The sequence below is a fragment of the Chaetodon trifascialis genome, chromosome 24, assembly GCF_039877785.1.
Source record: "Chaetodon trifascialis isolate fChaTrf1 chromosome 24, fChaTrf1.hap1, whole genome shotgun sequence".
Taxonomy (NCBI): domain Eukaryota; kingdom Metazoa; phylum Chordata; class Actinopteri; order Chaetodontiformes; family Chaetodontidae; genus Chaetodon; species Chaetodon trifascialis.
Window position 1 is genome coordinate 8,222,911 of NC_092079.1, and position 26,471 is coordinate 8,249,381.

General features: G+C 46.9%; 2 protein-coding genes across 27 annotated transcripts in view; both read left to right on the forward strand.

Annotated features, from left to right (window-relative positions):
* Nucleotides 1-2,819, forward strand: part of LOC139351974 (microtubule-associated protein 2-like) — a 31,089-nt gene extending 28,270 nt beyond the window's left edge. For all 13 annotated transcript variants that reach the window (XM_070993911.1, XM_070993910.1, XM_070993909.1 and 10 more), the window contains 3 exons: nucleotides 349-430; nucleotides 901-1,013; nucleotides 1,096-2,819. In XM_070993911.1, the coding sequence (XP_070850012.1) occupies nucleotides 349-430; nucleotides 901-1,013; nucleotides 1,096-1,305 (405 nt within the window). In that variant the 3' untranslated portion in view covers nucleotides 1,306-2,819. The remainder of the gene's footprint in view (nucleotides 1-348; nucleotides 431-900; nucleotides 1,014-1,095) is intronic.
* Nucleotides 2,820-4,139: 1,320 nt separating this feature from the next.
* Nucleotides 4,140-26,471, forward strand: part of LOC139352114 (protein unc-80 homolog) — a 37,160-nt gene continuing 14,828 nt past the window's right edge. For 7 of the 14 annotated variants that reach the window (XM_070994188.1, XM_070994191.1, XM_070994196.1 and 4 more), the window contains exons 1-34: nucleotides 4,140-4,374; nucleotides 4,878-4,926; nucleotides 5,267-5,423; nucleotides 6,022-6,362; nucleotides 6,851-6,974; nucleotides 7,077-7,141; nucleotides 7,429-7,571; nucleotides 10,819-11,092; nucleotides 11,179-11,313; nucleotides 11,679-11,895; nucleotides 12,230-12,370; nucleotides 12,870-13,138; nucleotides 13,475-13,816; nucleotides 13,906-14,037; nucleotides 14,496-14,643; nucleotides 15,846-15,896; nucleotides 16,380-16,528; nucleotides 17,847-18,010; nucleotides 18,872-18,970; nucleotides 19,156-19,364; nucleotides 20,418-20,524; nucleotides 20,705-20,858; nucleotides 22,152-22,324; nucleotides 22,413-22,625; nucleotides 22,709-22,844; nucleotides 22,956-23,089; nucleotides 23,222-23,399; nucleotides 23,479-23,718; nucleotides 23,927-24,024; nucleotides 24,128-24,331; nucleotides 24,410-24,517; nucleotides 24,608-24,746; nucleotides 25,065-25,246; nucleotides 25,359-25,490. In XM_070994188.1, the coding sequence (XP_070850289.1) occupies nucleotides 4,283-4,374; nucleotides 4,878-4,926; nucleotides 5,267-5,423; nucleotides 6,022-6,362; nucleotides 6,851-6,974; nucleotides 7,077-7,141; nucleotides 7,429-7,571; nucleotides 10,819-11,092; nucleotides 11,179-11,313; nucleotides 11,679-11,895; nucleotides 12,230-12,370; nucleotides 12,870-13,138; nucleotides 13,475-13,816; nucleotides 13,906-14,037; nucleotides 14,496-14,643; nucleotides 15,846-15,896; nucleotides 16,380-16,528; nucleotides 17,847-18,010; nucleotides 18,872-18,970; nucleotides 19,156-19,364; nucleotides 20,418-20,524; nucleotides 20,705-20,858; nucleotides 22,152-22,324; nucleotides 22,413-22,625; nucleotides 22,709-22,844; nucleotides 22,956-23,089; nucleotides 23,222-23,399; nucleotides 23,479-23,718; nucleotides 23,927-24,024; nucleotides 24,128-24,331; nucleotides 24,410-24,517; nucleotides 24,608-24,746; nucleotides 25,065-25,246; nucleotides 25,359-25,490 (5,499 nt within the window). In that variant the 5' untranslated portion in view covers nucleotides 4,140-4,282. The remainder of the gene's footprint in view (nucleotides 4,375-4,877; nucleotides 4,927-5,266; nucleotides 5,424-6,021; nucleotides 6,363-6,850; nucleotides 6,975-7,076; nucleotides 7,142-7,428; nucleotides 7,572-10,818; nucleotides 11,093-11,178; nucleotides 11,314-11,678; nucleotides 11,896-12,229; nucleotides 12,371-12,869; nucleotides 13,139-13,474; nucleotides 13,817-13,905; nucleotides 14,038-14,495; nucleotides 14,644-15,845; nucleotides 15,897-16,379; nucleotides 16,529-17,846; nucleotides 18,011-18,871; nucleotides 18,971-19,155; nucleotides 19,365-20,417; nucleotides 20,525-20,704; nucleotides 20,859-22,151; nucleotides 22,325-22,412; nucleotides 22,626-22,708; nucleotides 22,845-22,955; nucleotides 23,090-23,221; nucleotides 23,400-23,478; nucleotides 23,719-23,926; nucleotides 24,025-24,127; nucleotides 24,332-24,409; nucleotides 24,518-24,607; nucleotides 24,747-25,064; nucleotides 25,247-25,358; nucleotides 25,491-26,471) is intronic. The other 7 variants (XM_070994200.1, XM_070994202.1, XM_070994192.1 and 4 more) reach the window with 6 other exon arrangements.

A 26,471-nucleotide genomic window follows, 5' to 3' on the forward strand; every position in this document is an offset into this window, starting at 1 on the left:
CGGTGGAGTGTTTTTGTCTTCAGAAATCTTTACTATTTGTCTTTGCACAACATACTGAATCTGTGCATAGTGTAAACACCCCTTTACGGCATGCATTACATTAATTCATATTACCCACGGACAATAAAGTTTAATTGAAGCAGCTGCTCCCTGTAGCCTCACGTCGCGCCCGTTCTGTTTGCTTGGTGTCTGTGCTGTCACTGCTTGCTTTCGTGCTCACCTCTCTTCAGGGAGCCGGCGTCAGCGCCTCTGTCCGCAGATTCATGTTGTGTCGCCTCATGGCTCATTTATAACTTCTCGAAAGTCTCTTTTTCACCACCGCGTGTTATTATGTGCTGCTACCCATAGATCCAAATCCAGTCCAAGAAGATCGACTTGAGCCACATCACCTCCAAATGTGGCTCCATGTCCAACATCCACCACAGACCAGGTGCTGTACAACCAGAGCTGCGGCTGCACATTGACACCGGACAAGGATGCTTTTCTTAAGCTAGTTGTTTATCCTTTATTTTACCTCCTCGTCAGATTTATCTCTATGGATTATAATGAAATAATCGAAAACAATTCAACCGATTCTCCTGTATTCTTTATTCAGTGTAGTTCACCTTATTTTGGACTCAAACTGCAGCGTAACAACAGATGACAGAGGCTGTGCAGTGGACGTCCACATTGGAAATCATAGAAAAATATATACATATATAAAAACATGAAGATTCATCATCTTGACTGATGCGCAGGGAGGATGGTGCATAGATAAAGCTGTTGTTTTATGTCCTTTGCGAGCACTGCAGTGGCATTCTTTGCTCTGAGCTTGTTGCTTAGGAGCAGCGCTGCCCTGCAGGCAGGTGATGCCCCGCGGATCTGACGCTTTTCTTCTCCTCCTTGCTGTCCTGTTCCCAGGGGGAGGTAACGTGCGTATTGAGAATGTGAAGCTGGACTTTAAAGACAAGGCCCACGCCAAGGTCGGCTCCCTGAGCAACGCCAGCCACACTCCTGGAGGGGGGAACATCATGGTAAAAAGAGGCACATCTACACTCTGCCGCTGCCAGTTTCTGTAAAAATAAACACCCATGAACTTCAATCTCTCTTCGCCAGATCGAGAGCCACAAGCTGACCTTCCGGGAATCAGCCAAAGCTCGGGTGGATCACGGCGCAGAAATCGTCGTCACCCACTCCCCTGGCATCGAGACGGGGGGCACCTCCCCTCGCCTGTCCTCCGCCGGCAGCGTCAACGTCCTGGAGTCGCCCCAGCTCTCCACCCTGGCCCAGGATGTCACCGCTGCCCTGGCCAAGCAGGGCTTATGAGTGGGCTGCCTCCGCTCAAAAAATCCACCACTCCTTTTCCCATCACTCTCATTCACTCATCCAGTGTTCTCCCAAGGTCCTTCACCGCGACATGACCCCCACACACTACAGGTTCTGCAGTTGTAGCTGATTGAACGCCTCGTCCGTCAATGACCCCCTTCCAGCTGGATTTTAAAAACTGAATTCTAAGGTTATGCTTCACTCACGCCCAGTCACTCTCTGTTTTCCCATTCATTTCCATTCACTCAAACATGGACTTTTCTGTTTGTGTCTTAGATAGGCCGAATACTAAGGTTTGAATGGATCTGCTCGTCTGAGAAGGCATTGACGGTTTTATGATTGTACAGCAATTTTTAGCGTGAAAAAGCATCACATTCCACTTGTATGGGGATAAAGACAAAACTCATGCATAATGTCCATTCAGAATTTATATGGTACTGAATGCAAGATGTAACTACTAGATACTAGGCGCTAGTCTTTAAAGATACAACCGTGTGAGAGACTTAACTTTCAGAAACGCGTATGGCTGGCGAGCATGTCTGCTAAAAACTGACTTTTTTCAAGTCGAACGACATGACTTTTTTTCTTCGTTGGTTGGTTGGTTTCCATGTTATGATTTCCTGATATGTGCTGAATCGTTGGACAGATTGTGTTCTGTTTTCTTTTTTTTTTATATATATATGTCACTGTAGTGGAAGTTGCTCCAGTTTTGTACGTTCCCTGTGGCTGCACTGGCTTATTAGCACTTAAATGTGGATAACCATTGCAGTTGTGTCGAGTCAAGCGCTTAAAGGCTAGCTTTCCAATAGATTTTATTTTTCTTTGTTTGCAAACCAGTGGGCTGCTCTTTTTTGTTTGGTTTTACATTAGTTCTGTAGTTTTATTAGGCTGCAACAATGCTGTTATGCTGGCATGGCAAATACGTGATAAATAAATTAGATCTACCGGGAGGAAGTAAACTTTACAGTCTGAGTGTAAACGGCCATGGTGTATATGTCAAAGCCCCTCGTGCCCCTGTGACCTTTCTCTTGCAGAGACTGGGTCGTACGATGCGTTTGAGTGGGCCGCGGGCCCAGAGATTGTCTGAAAAGTGGAAAGTACGAAGCTTTATAAGAAAACATTCCATTGACAGAGCAGCTGCACGGCCCGTTCGCGCGACTGAAGCGGTCACTTCACAGGAAGTGAAAGCAGAAATGAAGAAGGGGAGTAACCCTCAACTTGCAGCCGTTAGGATTCATAAAGAAAAAGAATAAAAAACAAAACTGTTCTAGCATATTCTCTGCTCACCATTGTGGAATTCCTCTGCCCTCCTCCTCCTGATGTCAGTTGCCCCTCCAGTGTTTTTCTGTGCTTCCTATGCTCTTGCCTCCCTCCCCCCCAGCCCCCCTTTTGCCTGTGTAAGTGTATTTAAAAGACCATGTAGATGTGTGCACACTTTTCCGATGTTTGAGACGTACTGATGACAAATGCTCCTACAGGATGACGACAACAGAAATAAAGAAAATGGAAACTGGTTCACTCTATTGTCTTCTGTTTTTGTGCTTCAGGCTACTTTTTATTCACTGTGTTAACTGAGCTAGCTGACTCCAAAGCTAGTGAAGGTGGACCGGCAGCTGCCTTGCAACCAGTCGTCACTAAAGGACTGTTAGGTCTCCTAAATGGACGGGTCAGTGAACACAGGTCATACAGGAAATGACTTAATGTGCCATCTTCTTTTTGAACTGTCTGGAAAGTAACTGCTTAAGGCTTCATTCCAGGATTTAGGAGGGGTTATTGTCAGGAAGGGAATATAATATCCAGAATCAACAGAAGTGAGCATGTCTTCCGCCTCAGAGGCCATAGTTCTACAGTAGCCCAGAATGGACAAATCAAACACTGGCTTTAAAGAGGGCCTTTCACATTCTTTCTATTCAGGTGGTTGCATGATGCAACCTCGCCACGAATCCTACACGCTCGACCTTTAAGCTTAGTTTTCTTGTTAAAAGTAACCCCGCTGATGTCTTCGTGATGTTGCCTGGGTATTATGGGCTTTGGTTTGAGGATTAAAATGTAAAGCTTGCCTTACAGACTGGACATAAGAAAGATGCTGGCATTTAAGAGGCAGGAGTGAATTAAAGATGCTATCCATTTGCATTATGCGTTGTGAGAAACAAATTCTAAATATCTCGGCCTCCTCTGCATCAGTTTCAACATTTCTGTTTTATTTTTCTCTTGAGAGTCCTACATTTATGGAAATCACTGGAGTGCCATTATGCGTCATGATTTGCTTTATTTTTGATATTTGAGGTACATGCCAGTATTACTGGCACACTAATTTTAGATGCAGCTCATTTACCTGTGTAGTATTGGTATACCTCAAACAACTCATACCTCAGTAAAAACTGGTTGTTTACTGTGTCTTCATGGCCCTCGACCACGTCTACCTGGGTGATTAAACAACCTGTTGATATCCAAAAGCCCCATTATCCCGCATGTGAACGCACCACCCAATCCAGCGATTCAACGCGTGTTTGCAGCACTTTGTGTTTTGGCCATGTGAGAGTTTCTGGGCCATTTCCCATCATGATACACAAAGCAGAGGGTTGACGTGGAAGACATCTGGTCCAGCTGCAGGCAGGCTGCGTCTTTAAGCTCCGCCGCCGATAAATTAGCGATCAACTGTCCCTGTCCGGTAAGGGAGGTGCTGAAATCAGAGCGCTCCATCCTTCTCCACCTACCCACCCGCCGCCTCTCTCTCTCTCTCTCTCTCTCTCTCTCTCTCTCTCTCTCTCTCTCTCTCTCTCTCTCTCTCTTTCTCTTTCTCTCTCCTTCGCCGCCGACCGACCGACACTTGCAGCCATTTTACGCAGGACGAACCCAATCATGTCGTGAGCGGAGCTCGCTGGTCACCTGGGCAGAGCCAGCAGCCGCCGCCGCCGCCGCCGCCGCGCGTCCCGGTGGTCGCACACAGGCGGCCAGGCAGGAAGGTCCGGCCAAAATGGTGAAGAGGAAAAGCCTGGACGACAACGAGCCGGAGTGCGGGAAAGGAATACCGTTCCCCATCCAAACCTTCCTATGGAGGCAAACCAGGTTAGTGTGTGCTTCCGTGGAAATTGATAACAGGTGTTTGCCGTCGCCGAAATTAGGAGCATCAGGGAATGGACAGGCGCCGTGTCAAAGTCCCTGCATGACACGCGAAAAGGCGCCCTCATTTCTATCCTAATATGCGTCTCAATACGCGTGTGATTATAATTCAAGCCGTGAGTGGGTAACCGTGCCACTGAACGTGTCAATTCACCGGTTTCACCGGTCACTAAATTTATTTTAAATGGAGGAAGGTGGGCTGCATGTTTTGTGCAAGCTGTTTAACTGTGAATGGAGACGGCTGCAGATTGCATGATGTCACACCTGTAAAACGATTTTACGCAGAAAGTGGGCTAAAGAGAATAAAAAGCGGTTTGTGAATAACCTGCAGTGGGATGCCTGTTCATGTTTATACATTATGTATTAATGTTTAGTTTGTTAAAAATACAGTTTGACATGGGAGGTGTAATATTGTAACCTGCATTTATCATATTTAATCTATTTTTCAGCGCATTTCTGCGTCCAAAGTTGGGAAAACAGTATGAAGCGTCTTGTGTGGTAAGTTATTTCCATCATGCCGTGTGCGTGATGAGGGGAAATAATCGCTCTCTTCCCTTTAATCTGTTTTTACCTTAATGCACCTGCAAATAGTGATTTTACATTTAGCAAATTAGTTTTTCCCCCTTGCTTCCTGCGATGGCCCAGGAGCCAGACCTTTGGAAACTCATATCCATAATGACGTTTCTCCAGATCCCTTTGGCCCTAAACAGAGCTGCCACTGTCTCTCCCACAGGCATTGCCTTGCTTGGGGCCATGTGGGACATTTAGACAGTCAAAGAAAGAGGCTTTAGTCCCTGGCTGATGTCTCTTTTCTCCATCTCTCTGGCTGCCTCCCCAGTCCTTTGAGCGGGTCCTGGTGGAGAATAAGCTCCACGGGCTGTCACCGGCCCTGTCAGAGGCCATCCAGAGCATCTCCCGCTGGGAGCTCGTCCAGGCAGCCCTGCCTCATGTTCTCCACTGCACCTCCATCCTGCTGTCGAACAGGAACAAGCTGGGTGAGGACATGCAGGACACACATTACCACAGCTGCAGGCATTGAGCTGACAGCCATATTCAGGTTATCCTCATCCAGCAGAACACAAAGCTTATGTTCTTTGGGTCACACAACAGCCTGACTTTACAGTACAGTATTTGTGGATGTTGGAAACAGAGCGAAATACTTCACATTTATCTGATTTGATTATTATACAGGAAGGCAAATTGAAAATTAACATGGAATTAACATATTCTGACTAATTAAAGCACTCAAATATAGAGACAAGAGCATTTGTAATGACAAAAAATGTGCCTTGTCTTGTAGTAATATTAATATATATAATATATTAGATATGGATTCAGATATTTTGATTGATATTATTGCTGTTGGATCATAATGGAAATCATAGGTCTTCACAGCATTAAAAAATGACATTATTCAATTAGATTTAATATTTTCTTTCTCTCTAAGATATGGTCAGTTTTTAAATAACCCACCCATAACTTCAGTTGTAAAGTACCGTGTACCACAAACATTAGAGCTTCATTCTGCATTCATTCTTCATCACCTCACTTAGCAGCACTCAACATTAACCCCTGACCTCTGACCTCCAACAGGCCACCAGGACAAGCTGGGCGTGGCAGAGACCAAGCTGCTGCACACGCTGCACTGGATGCTGCTGGACGCTGCTCAGGAGTGCAACCACGAGCCCAGCCTAGGCCACGGCTGGTCTGCAGGCAGCAGCAGCAGCGCCTTCCTCCAGCCCGTGGGGAACCAGGGATCATCCCCGGGGGCTCCTGGCTCTTGCTCTGGCTCTGGCCTCGGAGGGTCGGGGCCCCAGCACAGCGGCTCTTTGCTGGAGGAGGATGAGCACGCTCGGACCAAGCTGTTCCACAAGAGCATGGCCACAGTGGAGCTGTTTGTGTTCCTGTTTGCGCCGCTTATTCATCGGATAAAGGTCTGTACCTGGTCACACAAGCGTGTGCAGCCTTGAAATAAACTCTTAGAAGAGAAAACCAACATGCAGGATCAATGCTATCCGTTCTTATTGTACAGTTTTAGTGTTGTGTACAATACAAAGAACGACTTTCCCAGAGAAACTGTATGTATTTGTCATTTTTAGCAGCAGCTTCATTCTCGTCATATGTTCACTGGCCCGTATCAAACCCTAAGCACACACGCAACACTCCAGAGGTCGCCCTGTGGCTATTGATCAGTGTGTACAAACAGTTACAAGGATCAGGTGACAATACTCTTGGGATTGCACTGTTTCCAATCTAAATAAATAACTGTATCTTGTAAGTGATCATGTCATAATAGCAGTACACTTTGAAAGAATCTAACGACATGGTAATATCCATTTCAAGTCCTAAAACTCATGTAGTACATCATACGAAAAGGAGGGCTGCATGTGCAAAAACTGTCACTTTTTATTTATTCTTTTAGGAGTCGGACCTGACCTTCCGATTGGCCAGTGGTCTGGTAATATGGCAGCCAATGTGGGAGCACCGCCAGCCGGACATTTCTGCCTTCACTGCACTCATCAAACCCGTCAGAAACATTGTGACAGGTGAATAAAAAATCCTTCCAGCCATACAGATCCCTTGTAAGAGGCAGCCTATTTTTCTATGTTAATAATTAAGACGTGTTTCTGCTCCGCCTGTCTCAACAGCAAAGAGAAACTCCCCAGTCAACAACCAGTGTAGCCCCTGTGGATCTGGCAACCCGGGTCCCACGGTGAGTGAGCGTTTTTAGATCAGATCTTGTCCAATATTGCCTCCCATGTTGATTGAATGATGTTCAGACAAGAAGCTTCTTCCCCTCCCCCTTTAACCATCCCCCTGAGGCCGGATGCTGATATTCATTAGCGCCAGCCATGTGGGAGCATTAGCGTGGTTAGCCGGGTCATGAAAGAAGCCTCACTCCAACCTCAGAGCCTTTAATTATCAGGGTCTGTCTGTGTGTCTGTCAGCCTGTTTATCCACCCAGTGCTGTATCTGTCCATCTCCGTCTCCCACCCACAGGGCTTCCAGGTGGTTTGCGAAGCCACCCAGTCCGATTCCTCCTCCCCCACAGCTGGAGAGCAGAGCTGTCGCCGCGGTAACTCGGTCGAGAAAGGTGGCCCCTCCCAGCAACCCGCAGCGGTCAAAGGCCCTTCCAAGAAAAAGTGAGCACCATTAATCAATTTAAGCTCCAGAACTAGTGAGATGGGTAGCACTCAGTCATGTGCGCGTCATTGATTTTTGATTTGGGAGTTTTGTCAAGTGTCATGCCCATTCAGGCTTGCTATGAAGCAGGAGGAGGTGTCATAACTAGCTTAAATGGAACAAGGCCACATGATAATCCCAAAGGCTTTTTTCACCCTCTAAGCATGTGCTCACATCTTTGATACATTTTTTTGGGTCTGAACAACAAACCTAATTATTACTCTATTCTCTGGTTTGGTGTCATTCTTCTCACTTCTCACTTCTCACTTCTCACACAGCCCTAAACCCCAAATTTATGTCAAAGGCTTTACAATTTATGCACAATAGGAGAGCATCTATCTCGGCCTTGAATTCAGATAGAAACCCCCCCACCAACAAAATAATTTTATAAGGGAAAAATCCGATAAATCTCAGCCAGAGCAACAGGAGGAAGCAATGTTACATAATTCTATGGACACAGAAAAACAGAATACAATATACTTCCAAGAATAGCGATGTAGCACAGCTGGAAGCAAAACTCCAGCTTAGCATAATGAACATTTCTGCATTCTTTGCTGTAATGTGCCTTGTGTTTCTCAGAATTGTTGCTGCATTAAAGATATCAGGTATAAAAAAAAAAAAAAATGTAATCTACATGAAAATGAACATCTCTTTATAACACAGGTATGAGACACGTACATTGGCAGGCCTTGTTTTCATAAAGATCAATATATGACTCCACTGCTGCTACAAAAGCTTTCACAGATAAATCGTTATTCCATGATGTAGCCAAGAAGCCGGCTGTGGGTCGGAGCAGTACAGAAGTGCCGTGATTTATCAGTGACCTGTGCTGACACAGGGCTGGTGCCATCATCCTGTTGATGGCTAAACATTTATCCCTGCGGCAGCGTCTGTCGAGCACACTGCACAGCACGGCTCGCTCCACTAGCTAGTGAGAGCTAGCGTATATGAATAGCTCCTCCTTCCCCTGTGTAATGTGTTGCTCTAAGCGTCTCCTCAGTCAGCACACACACACACAGATATAGAGCCCTGTCTTGCTTGAGCATTAAACCCATCTGACATTTGCTGACAAAACCAGGGTAATTATGCTGAAGTAATGTGCTACATGTCTGATGCTGGCAGTGTCCCTGGCCTGGCATGATGTGGCCTGGCTTGATTTGGTCTGCCCACGGCAAGCCTGGCATTGTTTGGTCTTTCCTGCCAGACTAAAGCTCAATCTGTGCTCACTTTGGCACAGACAGGTTTTGGTTCGGTTGGCAGGAAATGGTAACTCACTATGTTGAGTCTGGTTTGGCTCCAGAGAGTTCTGGTTATCGAAAATCAGAAATCCCATGAATAGAAATGATATTCAGACATCGAGTAGCTCCAGTGTTTGTGATGTGTGATTCCTGGTTTGATTCTGGTGAAACGAATATGACGCACTGTGCTCAGAAGAGAGTCCCCAGATAAACTGAGGCCAAACATTTGCATTCTGCACATCTTATGTGGGTGTCTTCTGTTTTTAAGTCAGTCATGCCTGGTCTGTCATCACACTGAATCACCCAACCAGTGGGCTGAGGGAGTGAGGCACAGAGAGGTTGATTAGCCATCTATTGCTCATCTGTACCCGTTTCAACAACCAAACAAGTCACTCCAATGCTTTTCTTGATCCCTCTGACAGCCAGCAACTGACTGCAAATCAAAATAAGCCCAAATCCCCCTCCCCCAAGCTAGTTATATCCTCATACACCAAAGGGTTTTAGAGCAGTCACGTGGTAATGCAGGACGGGAGCGATATATCCCTTTTGTTTCACACCACACGCTCGACAATGACAGATTAATTGCTTTCGTTAAGAGTTGGTGGTGGGAATTAGAAGCTGTCGTGTGTGTGTGTGTGTGTGTGTGTGTGTGTGTGTGTGTGTGTGTGTGTGAAATGCTGGCCAGGATGGAGGAAAGTGAGTTGAATGCAAAGTAGTCTTAGAGCAGGAGAGAATTTCGACATTGGAGGGGATTTGAGCGTAAGAAGGAATTTAAGTCAAGATTTCAAGTTGTTGGATTGCTGCTGTATGGATCCAGGCAGGGGTGGGGCTGTACCGGAACATTTCCGTCCAACGATGGAATGAAAATAGCCTCTGAATCCAAATCTTTTTCTCCATCAACTCAGAGGCGCCTGTCAGAGGTTACATTTGAGTCTCACGCTCTTGTTGTCACACCTCAGCACCGCGATGCCCGGCTAAAACAACATCCGTCATCAGCTCCTGTGATTAATGCAGCCTGCTCATCCTGTGGCGCCGCATCCCCAGCACTGCTGATGCTGAGGCAGTTTCCATGGCAACCGCTGGCTGCTGCAGCTCTCCTACCGCATGGAGTCAGGGGGCTGGGGCGGCTGTCGTCACTCGGTCTCCGTGGCAACCTGACACAACAGTGGCAGGCAGTGTGTTGGCGAGACAGTGAAACATGATACAGCCTCCCTCTGCTGTTCGCTCTCAAAGTGATTCATGTATATATCGACCATCTCTTCCTGCCCCATTTATTACAACAGCCAAGATTAAATGCCTTCCCCTGGCTCTCCCTCTCTCCCTCTCATGGTATCAATATGTTTCTCCACAGCGCTCTATATGCTCTGCAGCTCACCGCCCGCTGACCTTCATTCCAGCTTATTTATAGTGGACTCACGTAGGCTTAGGCTCCCTCTCTCCCCGCTCATCTCCCAACGATGCTGAGGGGGGGCTCTGCCCTTGTTTACCATCCTCCTTTGATGCATCATTAATGAAGCAGTGTGGCGGGAGTTGATGACAGACTGATAACAGGAAACACTGTAACATACTGTAATTGTTTTGTATGTTGTTAGTTCTGTGACAGTATTAGAAAGACTCACATTTTTGTCATGATCCTTAATTTTATTACTGATTCTCAGTTGTCACATTTGTGTAATGTCACTGTCACTTCCTTTCAGTACCTCTTCACTGCCCTTCCACTAATTGCTGCCACTCTTCACCCCTCATTTCAGTTGTTTTTCTCTCCAGTTTTGTGTATATGCTTGGTTTGATGGTTATAAAACATTATACATATACTTATACCCCGAATACACTCAAAACCAGGTACAAAGATTCAATGCAGGTAGGCAAATGTATGTGGATGGAAAAGTTAAAAAGCATCATCAAAACCATAGATGTGCAGACAATCAGCTGGTTCCTTGTTCCTTTTCCGCTGACTTATGTCTTCAAGGACATCAGCCCCTGCCGGTCTGCCAACCTCCCTGGCCCAACGAGCGCGCTATGCTACTTACTTCGACGTGGCAGTGCTGCGCTGCCTGCTGCAGCCACACTGGACGGAGGAGGGCGTGCACTGGGCCTTGATGTACTACCTGCAGCGCCTGAGGCAGATCCTGGAGGAGAGACCCGAACGTGTCCCAGAACCCTTGGTCACGCCTCTGCCGCGCCCACGCAGCAGCTCCATGGTGGCTGCCACGCCGTCACTGGTCAACACCCACAAGACTCAGGTAATGACAGGAGGATGAGGAAGGGAATCGTGTTGGGATGTCCTTGCTGCTGTTGCCTTATCTGTATCCTCCGTTGTACTTTGCAGGATATGAGTCTGAAGTGCAACGAAGAGGGAAAATCTCTGAGCACAGAGACATTTGCAAAGGTTTCTCTGACCAACCTCCGTCGTCAGGCAGTTCCCGACCTCGCCTCTGACCTGGGCATGAATATCTTCAAGAAGGTCAGAGACACACATCCAGATGAGCCCTTGTCCATGCTAACGTGCTAATTTTATCTTTGATCAGTTTTAAAATTGTTTTGCCCGTCATGTTTTGCTCCTTGCAGCTAGGCCATGTGACTGTTTGCCATTCCAGATATATGACAATATTACTGAGTCTAACTTTAGGAGTTATGGAGTGATAGATTTTATGGCTGGAGCCAGAGTTCGCTGGCCAAGACGAAGAGAAGAGAGCACAGAGGCTTCTCTGGCGAGTTCCACTGTGCAGATCAAAAGACTTGGAGTATAAACTATTAGCCAAGACCAGAGCTGATTTCTGGCATTGATTCAAGTGTGTTTGTTTAGAGCGTGTTTACTTTCTGCTTCAGTTTAAGAACCGGCGTGAGGACCGCGAGAGAAAGGGTTCCATCCCCTTCCATCACACGGGGAAGAAGCGCCAGCGCCGCATGGGGGTTCCCTTCCTGCTCCACGAGGACCACCTGGACGTCTCGCCTACCCGCAGCACCTTTTCCTTCGGAAGCTTCTCCGGCCTGGGCGACGATCGGCGGACTCTGGACCGCGGAGGCTGGCAGGCCACCATCATGGGTAGGTTCTTCTTGTTCATAACAAGAAGGGATTGCGTGTCACCAGTTCGCATTCTTGCTTCCTCTCCCCTAAGCACCCATTTGGTGAGTCAGAGGATTCTGTCTGGATCTGGCTGTCAGCTAGTGAATTAGGTCAGTTCATTAACATTGGTATTCCTTAGTAGCTCTCACTGAGAAGTGTGATTAAAATTTGCTCAAGGCACAAAGACATTTTATATTATTATTATCCAGAGTTATTGCTGTTCCGTGAACTCACTGCCCCCTTTCACGATAATGTTATGTATCCACTTATCTTAGCTGCTGCTTCAAATCAACTCCGTTGCCTCACTTTCCAGGCAAATTCACACGGAGAGGCAGCACCGACACAGCTGCAGACGCCGACAGCCTGAGCGCCAAACACTCTCACTCCCACCATTCTCTGCTCAGAGACATGCCTGACCACTCCAACAGCCACAGCGACAACACCGTCAAAGAGGGTAAGGAGAAGGTGGGGCGGCGGTCCGGAGCGCAGGTGAAATTACCTCAAGACCATGACCAGCTGTGAGCAAGCCGTGATCCAAGGAGAGAGCAAATTCAGCACACAGTGGCAAGAGAAAAATCAGAACAAATACACAAATGAAAACTTCAAACCACCAGCTACAACAACGCTGCTGGCTCCACCAACGCCTGCAGAGCGGAGCAGATATGGGACACGATTATGTAACGAATATTGGTGTGACGATGCAAATTTCCATACAAATAACAGAGCTGGTTTTAGACTCTGCTCCACACGGCATCAGAATTAGAGCAGCACTTCCGTTTTTTAGCTGGTGAAATAATGTCAAACCTGAACTAAAATGTAAGCCTTAAAGTGCCTCAACCTTTAAATTAACACACACCCCTCACAATTAATTAAGGGTTTCTTTAATTTTGTGCATTGAGTGTCCTTTCCTTAGCAAGGACTTTGCTCTCACCGCCTCCCTCTGCCACCCACAGTTCGCTCTCAGATTTCCACCATCACCATGGCGGCGTTCAACACCACGGTGGCGTCCTTCAATGTTGGCTACGCCGACTTCTTCACCGAGCACATGAAGAAACTCTGTAACCCCGTCACTGTCCCCGAGATCCCCGTGGAGCCGCTGGCCTGCGCCAACCTGCCGCGCAGCTTCACCGACTCCTGCATCAACTATTCCTGTCTGGAGGAAGGGGAGAACATCGAGGGGACCAATAACTTTGTGCTGAAGAACGGCATGCTGGACCTAACTGTGAGTGTTGGTACTGTAAATGATCCCTGTGGGCAGAGACAGTTAATGGAAGGTATTGGGCTTCTTCTGCTTTATGAAAACAACAAAACCAGTGGGAATCAGTGGGAAACAGTGGGAGTTTGATGTTTTCTTTTGCAGATTGATGCAATAATGATCCAAATTATTGCAAACTCATGAATTCCTCCCAGTTCTTTTTTTTCTCCTCATAGTTTCTTGCATGTTATTTTCAATTTGATGCATTTCAGCATTGCACAGTTGGACATTGCTTTGGGTTCTGGGAACTTGTGATGGCTCCAAACAAATTCTCACCTATCTTCCTTCCCTCTTGTCTTTCAGGCCGTCTTGCGGGCTCTCTATGCCGTCCTCAGCCATGACATCAGCTCCAGGATCTGCGACGTGGCCCTCAACATCATCGACTGCCTGCTGCAGCTGGGCGTGGTGCCCGGCATGGGCAAGAAACTGTCCAAGCCCGACAACAAGGAGAACCAGGAGGCCCGAGCCAAAGACCCGGCCGGGCAGGGCCTTGGTGGAGGCGCCCAGGGAGGCGGGGCAGTGCCAGGGGCAGGAGCAGGTGGAGGGGGAGATGGAGGCGGAGGTGGAGGAGGAGGAGGAAGCGGTGGAGGAAGTGGGCAGGGGAGCAAGGATGATGTGAAGAATAACAAGGATAATGATAAAAAGGTGTGTTTTTACTGTATTTATGGAAGTGGAAAGGAGCAGTTAGAAACTTGCGTGAAACTCCTGTGTGCCCATTTTTGTGTGTTGAACAGGAAGAGGGCTCCGGCTTCAGCACCCACCGCCTGGCTCTCACCATGCTGATAAAGATAGTCAAGTCGCTGGGCTGTGCCTACGGCTGTGGCGAGGGACACCGTGGACTGTCTGGAGATCGCCTCAGGATGCAGGTCAGACTCTCATCTCTGCCTTAACCGACCTTCCTCTGTGCATGCGTGCAGTTTTCCACAAATCAGCACAGTTTATGATGCATGGCATTTATTCGTTTTCTATGAATTATTAACCGTATTGCTCCTTTAATGGGATAAAAGTTTCATGAAATTGAAATGAATCCTGCAAGAGAGTTTCTAACTTCAGGGAGAAGCAGCCGCAGTTCTATTTCAGTGCAGATCAATTATTATTATTAGTTGTATAGGAGAAATAAAACGCTCTCTGGACAACTGATGCCTTTCATAGAATCAATGAAAGTGGAGAAAATAGCACATCCTGCAAAGAAAGCCACTTTAATGCTTCCTGATTTATTTCTTAAACAAAGCAGGCCAGCTTCCGTAACATTGCCTCACAGAAATATTTCCAAGCAAACAACGTGTTTTTTCTCCCATATGCTGCTCCAATTGTTCCCTTTCAGGCCCAGAACTGCCTGACCAGCCTTTACAAGCTGGACAAGGTGCAGTTTCGACAGACAATGCGCGAGTACGTCAACAAAGACTCTCTCAATAACATTGTGGACTTCCTGCATGCACTGCTGGGCTTCTGTATGGAGCCCATTACTGACAGTAAGTATGTGGTGTGTGTGTGAGTGGGGCCAGATGAAGCTCTTGACACACAAAAAATATGCACATGCGCTGATAGCAAATGCACAAATAGGGTGCAGCAGGGTTTGACTGGCATTGGTTTCGAATGCTGATGCAAAAACTCAATATTCTGTACAGTCGGGCTGCAGCTAATCGTTATTTCTCATTAATGATTAATTTTTTTTTTAATGGAGTTGATTAATCGTTTGGTCTCCAAAATCAGTGAGGGTGGATTTAGGCACAGCAGTGCTTTGAGATGAACACAGAAGTCAGCATGCCTGCTTTACAGGTATAATGTTAGCATGCTCATCGTCTTTAGTTTAGTGTGTTAGATGCTAATTATTGCACTGCTTTATTCATAACCAAATACCTGCAAAACTAACAACATTCCCATCACCCTCAGCCGTACTCTGTGTTAATTAGCAAATGTTAACAGGCTAAACAAAACTGGCTAACATGATGAACATGATAACATCACACCTGCAAAGCAGCACGTTGGCATTGTCAATGTGAGGAGGTTAGCACGCTGACTTTACCGTAGCATAAAATAAAAATTTTTCAACAACGAATCAGGTTCTAATGTGGTCGACAAAGCTGAATTGCACCACCGCTGTCTCACCCCGCACTTCGACTTTGCATTCCAGCGCTATCTCTGTTGATATATCTGTTTTTCCCCTTCCTCCTTCCACTTGTCTGCGCTTGTCCGCGTCCTTTTTTGTCGTCCGCCTCCTGCTTCCATCTTCCCTCTTTTTCTTCATCCACCTCAATGAGCTGAATCCTACCTTCCTTACTCACTCATCCATTCTGTACACTTGCCAATCCAAAGCTTTGCCCATTACATCTCTGCTCAATCAGTGGCTTTATTGCTGAGCATTGAGACACATTGTACATGCCAATTCAGTTTTGCACTGAGAGTGTTTAATACACGCTAACTACAATACTGTGCAATTGGCAAGTTACTGAACCGATGAGTGCTTTAACTCTGAAAGTGAACAGGGCACCTTGTTTAGTTTTTTGGTGTGTGTGTGTTTGTGTGTTACTTTTATGCCTGGTAATCTGTGCGTGCGTGCGTCTTGAGTTCACCTCCTTCTGGAGGTGGGGTGCCACTTCCTTTCTGACACAGCGTACATGTCTGTGCTGGCCTGATGTCAATCAACTTGTGCCCCGCCTCTTTTCTCTTGCAGAGTACGGCAGTGCAGGTGAGAGGTCCAGGAGGGCGAAAAAAAGAAACATCGGTAGATACACATGATCAATAATCAATAACAGTCAATAATATTAGCAGTAAGATGAATATACTGCCCCGATCAGACCCTTCCCTAGGCACCGCTTCCATTGCTGCACCCCTCACTTCGTCCGAAAGTGACAAAACTCGCCTGCAACTCCAAAATTTAGACTTGTGGCATTTATAGCGCTTATATTGTTTGCATAGACAATTTCATCTAACTGGACCAAGAGAATAAGCCCCTTTCTGTAAGCTTTTATAGCAGGCCTTAGTCACTTGCATGTATTCCTTACCCCCTACCCAGAATCCTTTTCAGTTTGCTTCTCCCCCATATGCTTTATGGACCCTTTTCCTTTGCCTGCCCCTCCCCTCCCTGTTGTACGGGCTCAATGTTTTATACTCAAGCTGGTCAGCTGTCAATAATGTTCTCCCCCCTGCTGACTAAACCACCCCCTGTGTGATCCGTGGTCTCTCCCGCCTCCCTTGTTGCTTCCAGACAAGGCGGGCTTCGGGAACAACTTCACCACGGGAGACAACAAGTCCGTGGCACAGAACATGGAGGCGGTGGTGGTGGGATGCATGTTCAAGTCCCTCATCACACGCTGCGCCTCCACCACACACGAGCTGCACAGCCCCGAGAACCTGGTGAGTGACTTGTGAAGTCATCTGTGCATCTGCTTCTCTCTTTCATTTTCCTTATCAGTGTCTGCGGCTCTCCCTTAATTCAGGCCGTCAAATATTCAGTCAGTGCTTCACATATCTGTTGTACTCCCATTAGATTCTCTCGTTTCCTTTTGCAGGATGTCAGTTGAATTATGAATGGCTCATTTTCTACCGAGCCTAAAGACCAATCACTTATGCCGCCTTTGTTAATGCCTTGTCATACATGATGAATTGGATATGACGTCGACTTAATCTCACTCTGCGAATGAAGACGTTAGCTTGAGCTATTCTCAGTTCTTTGCTATTTTTCTCAAGTATCTTTTAATGTTTTGCTGGAAATAAACTGTAAACGGTATCAACTGGCACAACATACTGTGTATTTGTCCTCCTGTATTTGATGCCAGCACCATCTACTTCTTTTTAGCATGCAGTCTGTGCCAGAGAGCTCAAAGATCATCGGAGTAGCTTGGCAGTTTCTCTGCTTTTCACAGTGTAATAATAACTTCCCCTCTCTGTCTCACATGATAACTGCTGAGTGTCTCGTCAAAGTCGTAAATCTTTGCTTTGAAGGCCAAGGCAAGCTCATTTTAGAGCATCCATCCAAGAAAATATAGATCTGCCATGTAAATGTCAAATTATCTTGCTGTCATAAATAATGTAGCTGTTCAGTGAATCACAGTTGAGATGAAGAAAGAAGGAAAGATCCCTGTGATTTCCACTGGAATTAGATGAAAACTCATATTTTGATACCCCGAAAAGGTCATCTAGTATTGCTACATTCAGTATTTCTAGTCAAAAATAGCTTTCAATATTGAACTTCATGTGTTAATTACTGATATGTGAAGCCATTTATTTAGAATGTTCCCTAAATTGGCCTGAAAAAATACCTGCTATTCTCCAGATGATCTTCAGTCTTTATGAAACAGCGCATGCACTCATACATTTCCGTGGATAACTGTACCACGGCCACTCTTGGTGCCGAGGAAGCCTTGAGGCTGGCATGACTTGTGTACGTTGGCGGAAGATGACACACTTTTCAAGACCGGCTTTATTATGGCACAGAATCAGAGGCCACCCACTCACAAGCTGGAGCTGGTGCCTCAGTGAACAACAACATATACACCACCCTATTCTGCATGTATGCGTGACGCTAACTGGAAAGTCATATCAGCCTGATTCTAGCTCAGAGCAGTCCATTTTCCCTGCATGTTTTTCTTCCTCTGACACACGCTCTCGTTCACACACATCGTTCAATTCTCATCCCTCGCTCTCACTTTTGTGCCACCCTCCTCCTTCCCAGGGTCTGTACTGCGACATCCGCCAGCTGGTGCAGTTCATCAAGGAGGCCCATGGAAATGTGTTCCGCAGGGTGGCGCTGAGCGCACTCCTGGACAGCGCCGAGAAGGTCACCGCCACCAAGAAACCTGAAGAGAAGGAAGAGCCCAAACAGCCCGGACCCAGGAGGTACTGGCCAATCAGTGGCCAGAAATGGTCTCAGTGACATCATGTCCAATCACAAACGAGACGCTGCTGTAATTGCAGCAGTGCCTTACTGTTGTTGCTGAGTGGGCCTTAAAACCCTTCCCCTATTAAGTAATAGCCAAATATTACTCATCCAGTCACAGCGATTGCTTCTGTCAGGTCATTTTCTGACAAATCCGAGCTACGCTTCTCATCACTGCTGGCTGTTTTTTTAGTTTTTTTTTCTGTCGTGTCTGCATCTGTTTTTCTTGCTTGAGTGACTGATTTGATGATGTGGTTGTAGCATACTGGGCAGCCCTGCAAGGAGGCACCTCCACTCTCTTTGCCTCATCATGCGACGACCAAACTAGATAGTTCTGTTTGTAGGCTTTCAGTCAGTGAGTTCACATGATCGCTGGCTCTGAGGTGGGGGTGGCTTGGTGGGGGTTGATCTATGTTCTGCGTCCAGGTCCTCTCGTCTTCCAGGCCCGCTAGCGTTCAGTCATGTAAGTGGCAGTCGTAGTGAGTTAGAGCCAGTTGAGACACTGAAAACAAACCTGCCTCAGGCTAGCTTAAGCATAGCGTAACAGTTCACCCAGTTCATATTTAAGAAGGCACCAGACATGATTCCAAGTGTTATAAAAATCTGCAGTGGGCAGCTTGGTGGCCCTCATATTGAAGCCTTATGTATGATAGCAAACTATACCAACTTACATAATTTCTTAATTCATAGGTCAGCATGGAACAGGCAGTTGGTTCACAGGAGTCTGCTTCACTGCATCCGCAGCATTCAGTCAGCGTCTGAATCAGGTCGCCTGAGCGCTCTGTCTGTGTGTCGTGGCGTGTGTGTGTGCGCGTGTGCAGGTCAGAGGCAGGTGTGTCCGGGGAGAAGGGTCAGGTGTCCAGTGCTGCAGATGAGTGTCGCAGCTACATCTCCAGCAGACCCCCCCAGACACCCGAACAGTGAGTGTCCACCTCACAGCATCTCCATATTGCACCATCTATGTCGAGCCCAGCTGCCATTTCTCTGCTCAAAATAGGAAAACTTTAAAAGCTCTTCCCGTTGCTCCCTCTGCCCCCTAAATGAACAAGTTACATGTTTATCATGTATAATCCCATCTCCCTGCACTCCCTCTCCACACCTCCAGTGACGAGCAGATCCCGGGTGCTCTCCTGGGCCGGAAGGATTTTTGGAGGAAGATGTTCAAGTCGCAGAGCGCCGCCAGTGACACCAGCAGCCAATCGGAGCAGGACACCTCAGAGTGCACCACTGCCCACTCCGGCACCACCACTGACCGGCGCTCCCGTTCCAGGTCCCGTCGCATTTCACTTCGCAAGAAACTGAAGCTGCCGATAGGTGAGAGCAGTTGTGATGTAAAAGTCTATCGCTGATCTGACCTTGACCATACCTCATTGCATTTGCTGTCCCAGCCTTGAGATTCACTCTAACATGATGTGTTTTGTATGTCTAACATTGGAACACTGCCTGCCGCGACGCCAAGTCACTTCATCTCTTTGGTCTGTTTTGTGCTCCTTTCTGTGCCTCAGCATGCCGTGGGACTGTCCGCCTACCACTCACTCTCTCTGTCTTACGTATGTGGATGTGGAACCATCTTCATGCAGTATTTGCGTCATGTCTGTTTGTGTTGGTCATGTGCACGATGTTACAGACCTGGGTCAAATTGTATTTGCAGAGGGTGCTGCAGACTTTGTCCCTGGCATGCACTGCCCTACTAAGATGAAGCACGAAGGCTAGTGTTGCATCAAATGAAAGCTGGTGTGGTAGCCATAGCTTGATTTAGCAAAAGCTTAACATTTAGTCATTGAAATGTATGTGTTAAACTAATTGGTAATTATTTCTTCTGCTAATTCCACAAAGAAATTGAGAAAAAATGACAAGATAAACTCCAGTAGATTAAATTTACTAGATTAGCTGTCATCTCAGAGTTTGAATTCATTCACACAGTGCAGTTTTTTTTTGTTGTCAGTTAGCTCCTTTTAATTCCCATATGTCTTATTACATTGGTGTTTATGTAACGCAGATGCAGATCAAAGCAGAAACACATGAAATCTCTAAGAACTCTGTTCACCTTGAAAGCGTATTTGCAAATACCGCTCGACAAGGGTCTCTCGTTCAAGTCTTCTCAGCGTCAGGAGTTAGTTTTGTCCCCTTTTATATCATTTTTGAATGAACCTCAGTGTTTGAAGCTTTGAGTTCAAGCACTCTGACCTGTATGTGACTGCACAGTAACAGTGAGGGAATGCTTCCTCCACCCAACCCTTGTGTGTGTGCATGTGTACTTGCCCTCATAACCCAGTGTGTGCACTACTTTCCTGGCTTCCTCTGTTCTGTAGTGTCGGTCGTTCATGTACACTTTTTTTTTTTTTTTTTAAATTTCCGTGTCTCCAGGCAACTGGCTGAAGCGTTCCTCTCTCTCTGGACTGACTGACGGTGTTGAAGACCTGCTGGATATCAGCTCAGTGGACCGACTCTCCTTCATACGTCAGAGTTCAAAGGTCAGGGTGGTGCAGCAACCATTAACACTATACACTTGCTACCAATGTGTGTGTCTTCAGGCATTTATAGGGGTACTTTTATTTTGAAAGGTGTAATAACAGAAACAGTAAATTGAGCACATGAAATATTCGATTTGTCTGAACATGGCTGTATTTTGCATGCATGTTCATGCATCTCAGGTGAAGTTCACCAGTGCGGTGAAGCTGTCAGAAGGGGGCGCTGTGGGGCCGGAGTACGCCAGGGACGAGGAGGAGAATTTCTTCAAGCGGCTCGGTAAATGGAGGTCTGGCAGGAGGAATCCATCCAAGCTTCACCACACAGAAGAGAAAGATGGTAGACCTCCCCCACCCCGGGGTGCCCCTTGCCCACCCACGCCCCATCGTCCTTTGTCTATTTCTCTCTCTCTCTCTGCCCCTGCCTCTGTTTGTCCGTGTGGTGTCATGTCTTGTCTCGTCTCGCCAGTCGTGGTCTGTCCTCTTCTGCCAGTTCTTCCGTCCGCCATTCTCCATGTCAGCTCTGCTGGATAGCTGCCTGCTGCACTATGTTAGCCTGAATGTATTATTTTCAACGCATCAGTGTCTAGTTTGTGAAAACACACTCTGGATGATTGGGATGATCTCTCTGCCACAAAGTAGCCTCAAAAAGTTCATGGAAAACAGTGCAGCGGTGGCACTTTAAAGCAAGAATACAGAACATTTAACAGAGTGTGTTTAATCCAAAAGTGCCATCGATGCATTGTTTTTCATCGACTTGCTGCATTTTGTCGCTATTCAAGGAGGATCACGAGGCCAGACACTCAAATGAGTTGAAAATTCCACTTCTTCATTAGGAACAGACTCCAAGAGAGAGATTGTGTGTGTGTGTGTTTTTTTTAATCCAAATCCCTTTTAAAGAGCAGCAGATTTTGGAATCACCCCTCTTCTTCCTCTGCAGCTGTGTGTTGTTGTCACCCACTCTGCATCCCCCACTTTCCAACTCTGCACGTCCTGTCCTCTTCAACGACGAACCCTCTTCCTCTTTCTTCCACTTAACCGTGGAAAGGGAGGAAAGGAGGCGTGTGGGAATAACTCCTATCTATGAAACCATCTTTCTACTTTAGAGCTGTGCAATGTCTGGCATGACGCTGTCAGTGCTCTCTCCGTCTCTTCTGTGGTGATGTCTGGTGGTATTTTCCAATGCCTGAGTTTCAGTCATGTTATAAAACAGAACGGTCCACATACAGCTTTCTTCTGTACGGCTGCGGTTACACTTGTCCTTTCAATGTGATTTATTAATTTTAAAGACTATATGAGACCTGATAATGACCTGAATCTTTGTCTTTTCCCACGACTCTCTACGTAGTTTTTCTTTGTGTCTCTGAGATCACATAGCAAATTGAAAATGTAAGTGTAACCACCGCCACTGGCTGTGTGTCCATCTCTCACTCAGCTTCATTTGTTGGTGGCTCTTCAGTGCTTTTTGTGACCTGTCCTGGATGGTGATGTTGCTACACGCAATGTCTACATGTGACCTTCAGTGCAGTCTCTACTTTGCAAACGATTCCGCTCAAACGTGTTTGTTTAAATCCCTTCACTCGTTCTGTTATGCTCTCTTCCTCTCTCGTTCTTTGCTCATACTTTCCTCCAGGCCCCCATGGGTTTCAGGAGCGCCTGGCAGCCAGCCAGGAGGCCATGAAGAACAAGAATGTGGTGAACCTGGGCGCCATTCGACAGGGCATGAAACGCTTCCAGTTCCTGCTGAACTGCTGCGAGCCGGGGACCATACCGGATGCCTCCATCCTCGCCGCTGCTCTGGACCTGGTACGTTTTAGAATCCACTCACATCAGTGTAAACACCCTTTTTTTTACGAACGCAACCAAGTCGGCACCCTCTTCCTGGTCCTTCCAGGAGGCTCCAGTCGTCGCCCGGGCCTCCCTCTTTCTCGAATGCGCCCGTTTTGTCCACCGCTGCAACCGTGGCAACTGGCCAGAGTGGATGAAGGGCCACCACGTAAATATCACCAAGAGAGGCCTGTCCAGGGGCCGGTCACCGATTGTGGGCAACAAAAGAAACCAGAAACTCCAGTGGAACGCTGCCAAGCATTTCTGCCAGTGGGGAGATGTGAGTTCAAGATTTCTTAAAATCGTCTGAGTAATGATGTATCGATTAATGCTGCGGCTTCATTAAGTGCTTCGTCCACTCAGGCAATCGGCACGAGGCTCAGTGAGCTCTGCCACTCTGACAGCGAGAGCCCTGCAAACATCCTGGGCTACATTTTTGATGAAGAGACCAAACGGAGAATGAGAAAAGAGGACGAGGAAGAGGACTATTTGGATGACAGTGAGTCAGAAGAGTGTTGTTTATGCTTTTTTTACACACAGCAAAACAAACAAACAAAAAAACATTTTAACATTTAAGCACTTTGCTTTTTTATTGATCCTGACCCCAAAGACACAGTCAATCCGACGAAATGTGGCTGCCCCTTTGCTCTAAAGATGGCCGCCTGCCAGCTGCTGCTGGAAATCACCACTTTCCTGCGAGAGACCTTTCCCTGCTTACCACGCCCGCGCACGGAGCCGCTCGTGGTCAGTGGTCAAATCAAAAAATACATCCATTCATTGTGTGTTATCTCTTTTCACTGTCCAGCTATTGGTATTCATTAAAAAGCAAAACGGATTCATGTGTCGTGAAATTTAAAGGAGCTATAATATCTGCAGGATCTGGACAGCTGCCGCTTGCGCCTGGACCCGGAGCTCGGCCGCCACCGCTACGAGAGGAAGATCAGCTTCGCGGGCATCCTCGATGACGAGGATGGACACGATTCACTCAACAGCAGCAGCCACACGCTGAAGTCCGACACCACCTGCGATGACAAGAAGACCCAGGAGGCTCAAGGTGAGATCTGGGGTCGCACAGACTCAGCCATTTGGTTTATCCCTTCCCCGTCTGCTTAATATTACTGTAAATAATGTAGATGATCTCCCTCCACTGCCGTCTTCTCCAGCACCCATCCGCAAGATTCGTATCGGAGGCTCCCGGCTGCTTCAGATCAAAGGGGCTCGCAGTTTCCGCGTAAAGAAAGGGGGCTCCCTGTCCTCCATACGCAGGGCGGGGAGCCTCAAGAGCACCAAGCTGTCCCGGCAGGACTCAGAGTCAGAGAACGAAGAGGGGCTGCTATCACAAACACACAGCAGGGACACTGTTACAGACATAGGTGAGACATTATTCTTGCGTTTCATTAGGGATTTCCATCTGTAATGCATGAAACGCATGCAATGTTGGGAATATAAATGAGTTATAAATGAGCAATTCAATGATGTTTGTGGCATTCACCTTAAATAGGAGCTTGCCTTTGATTCCACATATGAACATTTCCCCTTTACAAAGGATAAAATGGCATATTTTAAACTTTCCTCTTGCAGGCAGTCCCTTTAGCACCAGTGAACCCAGCATAGAACCAGAGGGCCAGAGCTCAGGAGGAGCAGAGGACAACTACCACCGCAACATGTCCTGGCTCCATGTACGGCCTTTAATATGTGTGGAAGTGTATGTGTGCATACAGCGTTGGCGTCTTCCTTCCTACGCTCAGACTCCCCCCTCCTCCCTTCTCTCTCTTGGCACAGATTATGATCCTGCTGTGCAACCAGCAGAGTTTCATCTGTACCCACATAGACTTCTGCCACCCACGCTGCTACCAGCACCACAGCCGCTCTTGTGCCCGTCTGGTCCGTGCTATCAAGCTCGTGTACGGCGAGACGGTGGACAGCCTGAGAGAGGACAGCGCCTCTTCTGGTAACATCGGAGCACGCGTCAAGAAGAGTAAAGAAGTGGGTTTCACTATTTATCGACTAAGCTTTTATATTTGCCGTTCTCGTGGTGGTTTCTGAAAGTCTCTGCGCCTTCAGTGTTCAGACAAGTCCTGCCTGAGGACCCCGTCCATGAAGAGAAGACCCACTGACTCCAACACAGAAGGGAAGAAGGACACCGGCATGCTCAAATACATCCGCAACCAGGTGAAGTAGTTGTGTAGCGTGTGTGTTTACATTGCAATTGTCTGCAAAAAAAAATATTTCATAATATGTGCAACATAATGTTTCTTTCAGGTGATGAGCCTGTCACCAGCTCCTCTCTCGCTGCTGATCAAGGCAGCTCCCATCCTGACCGACGACATGTACGGAGACGTCCAGCCGGCAGCCTGGGAACTCCTGCTCAGCGTGGATGAACACATGGCAGCTGCTGCTGGTGAGTCGGCCATCAGGCTGTGCATCAGTGATCTGTGGATGTCCTCTGTAGCTCGTTGTGCCCTTCAGAGTGTAGTATCAGGCGTGATGTATATCTGAAAGCATACATGGTGTATTCTTATTCTTAAGTTAGCTTTTACTCTGATTGTCTGTAGCAGATATGAAAATGCTTTTATTCTAACAGTTTTTGTTATCTTAGATTTCTTTCTTTTTTATCTTCTAACATAATGCACCTCTTCATCTCCATCCATCTCTTGCCCTCTTTCCTCCCTTTTTCATCTCTCTCTCTCCTCATCCGCTCTCTCCGAATCCCCTCCAGCTGCCATGTTCCTCCTGTGCGCCGTAAAGGTCCCCGACGCAGTGACCGAAATGATGATGGCGGAGTTCCATCACCAAGAGGCCTGCCAGCGCATTAACTCCATCCTGAAGTTTTACACGCTGTGGCGTTTCCGCTACCAGGTGTGGCCTCGCATGGAGGAGGGAGCCCAGCAGATCTTTAAGGTGCAGAATCCAAAACAACCTCCCAAAGGTTGTTACAGGACTAAATATTTAATTATCTCACAGAGATGGGCTACTTTGACCCATTTAGTTCTATATTTGTCTTCTCCTTCAGATCCCTCCACCCAGCATCAACTTCACTCTGCCATCTCCTATACTGGGCATGCCCTGTGTCCCCATATTCGACCCTCCCTGGGTGCCTCAGAACACAGGCAGCGTCCAGGACCCAATCAATGAAGACCAGTCTGTAAGTCCGAGCACATGTTCACACCCGTTCACATGGGTTGCCTTACATGCATTTATGTACTGATGCAACTTTTTGTGACAAACACTTTCAAGAAGAGCTGTCAGCTTTTAGCAGCAGTGGTGTGAAAACGTATGAACATGCTTTTGAATCACTTTGGACTGTTAGTCAGGTTACTGTTGATTCAAACATTGTTCATCCAATAAAACAAAACACATTTTATCACTTACCTTGGGCTCAGAAGTATCTAGCCATGCGGATTGCTTTTATTTAATTTGTCCAGGTTTTGAGATATCAGACCAGAGCACAGACACTGTTTCTGGAAAGGCACCATTATTTTTAGCCATGTCTGCAAATCAGTCGTATTGACCTATCACGTTTGAGCGGGTATGCAGGTAAAACAGTCGGCTGTACTTTGCGGTTAGTGCTATTGTTGCATTTGTTGACATGCGAGGCTATGATGGCAAACATGACCAACGTTATGCCTGCTCAACATCAGCATGTTGTCATTGTGACATTGTTCTGTTAGCACTTAACTCAAAGCACCGCTGTGCTTAAGTCCAGCCTCCACTGGCACAGCCGTGGACGAATTAGATTCAGATCATCTCCGCTGGATATCTCTAAATGTGGTCAAACGAAATCTAAACTACCGCGATGGTGAGCAAATGTTTTTTTCTTCCATAATTTAGGTGATCTTAGCCCTTAAATCCCATAACATGGAATGAACATGTCAGTTTTCAATAGCGGGTATCTTATTTTGAAGTTTTGGTTCCTTGTGAACACAACATGCCCAAAACAGACACAGTGCACTTTTACTGCTTTAAAATACATTTGTTGTTGCAATCCAAATGTACTGCGGACAACTGCACTAAGAAATCTGGACACATGTAATAGATTTTTAAGGTTAGAATGGTCATTTGAAGTGGTAAAAACCGATTTCTTTGTGTTTCTTTTTGTTAAATAAGCATGATTGTCAACATATGT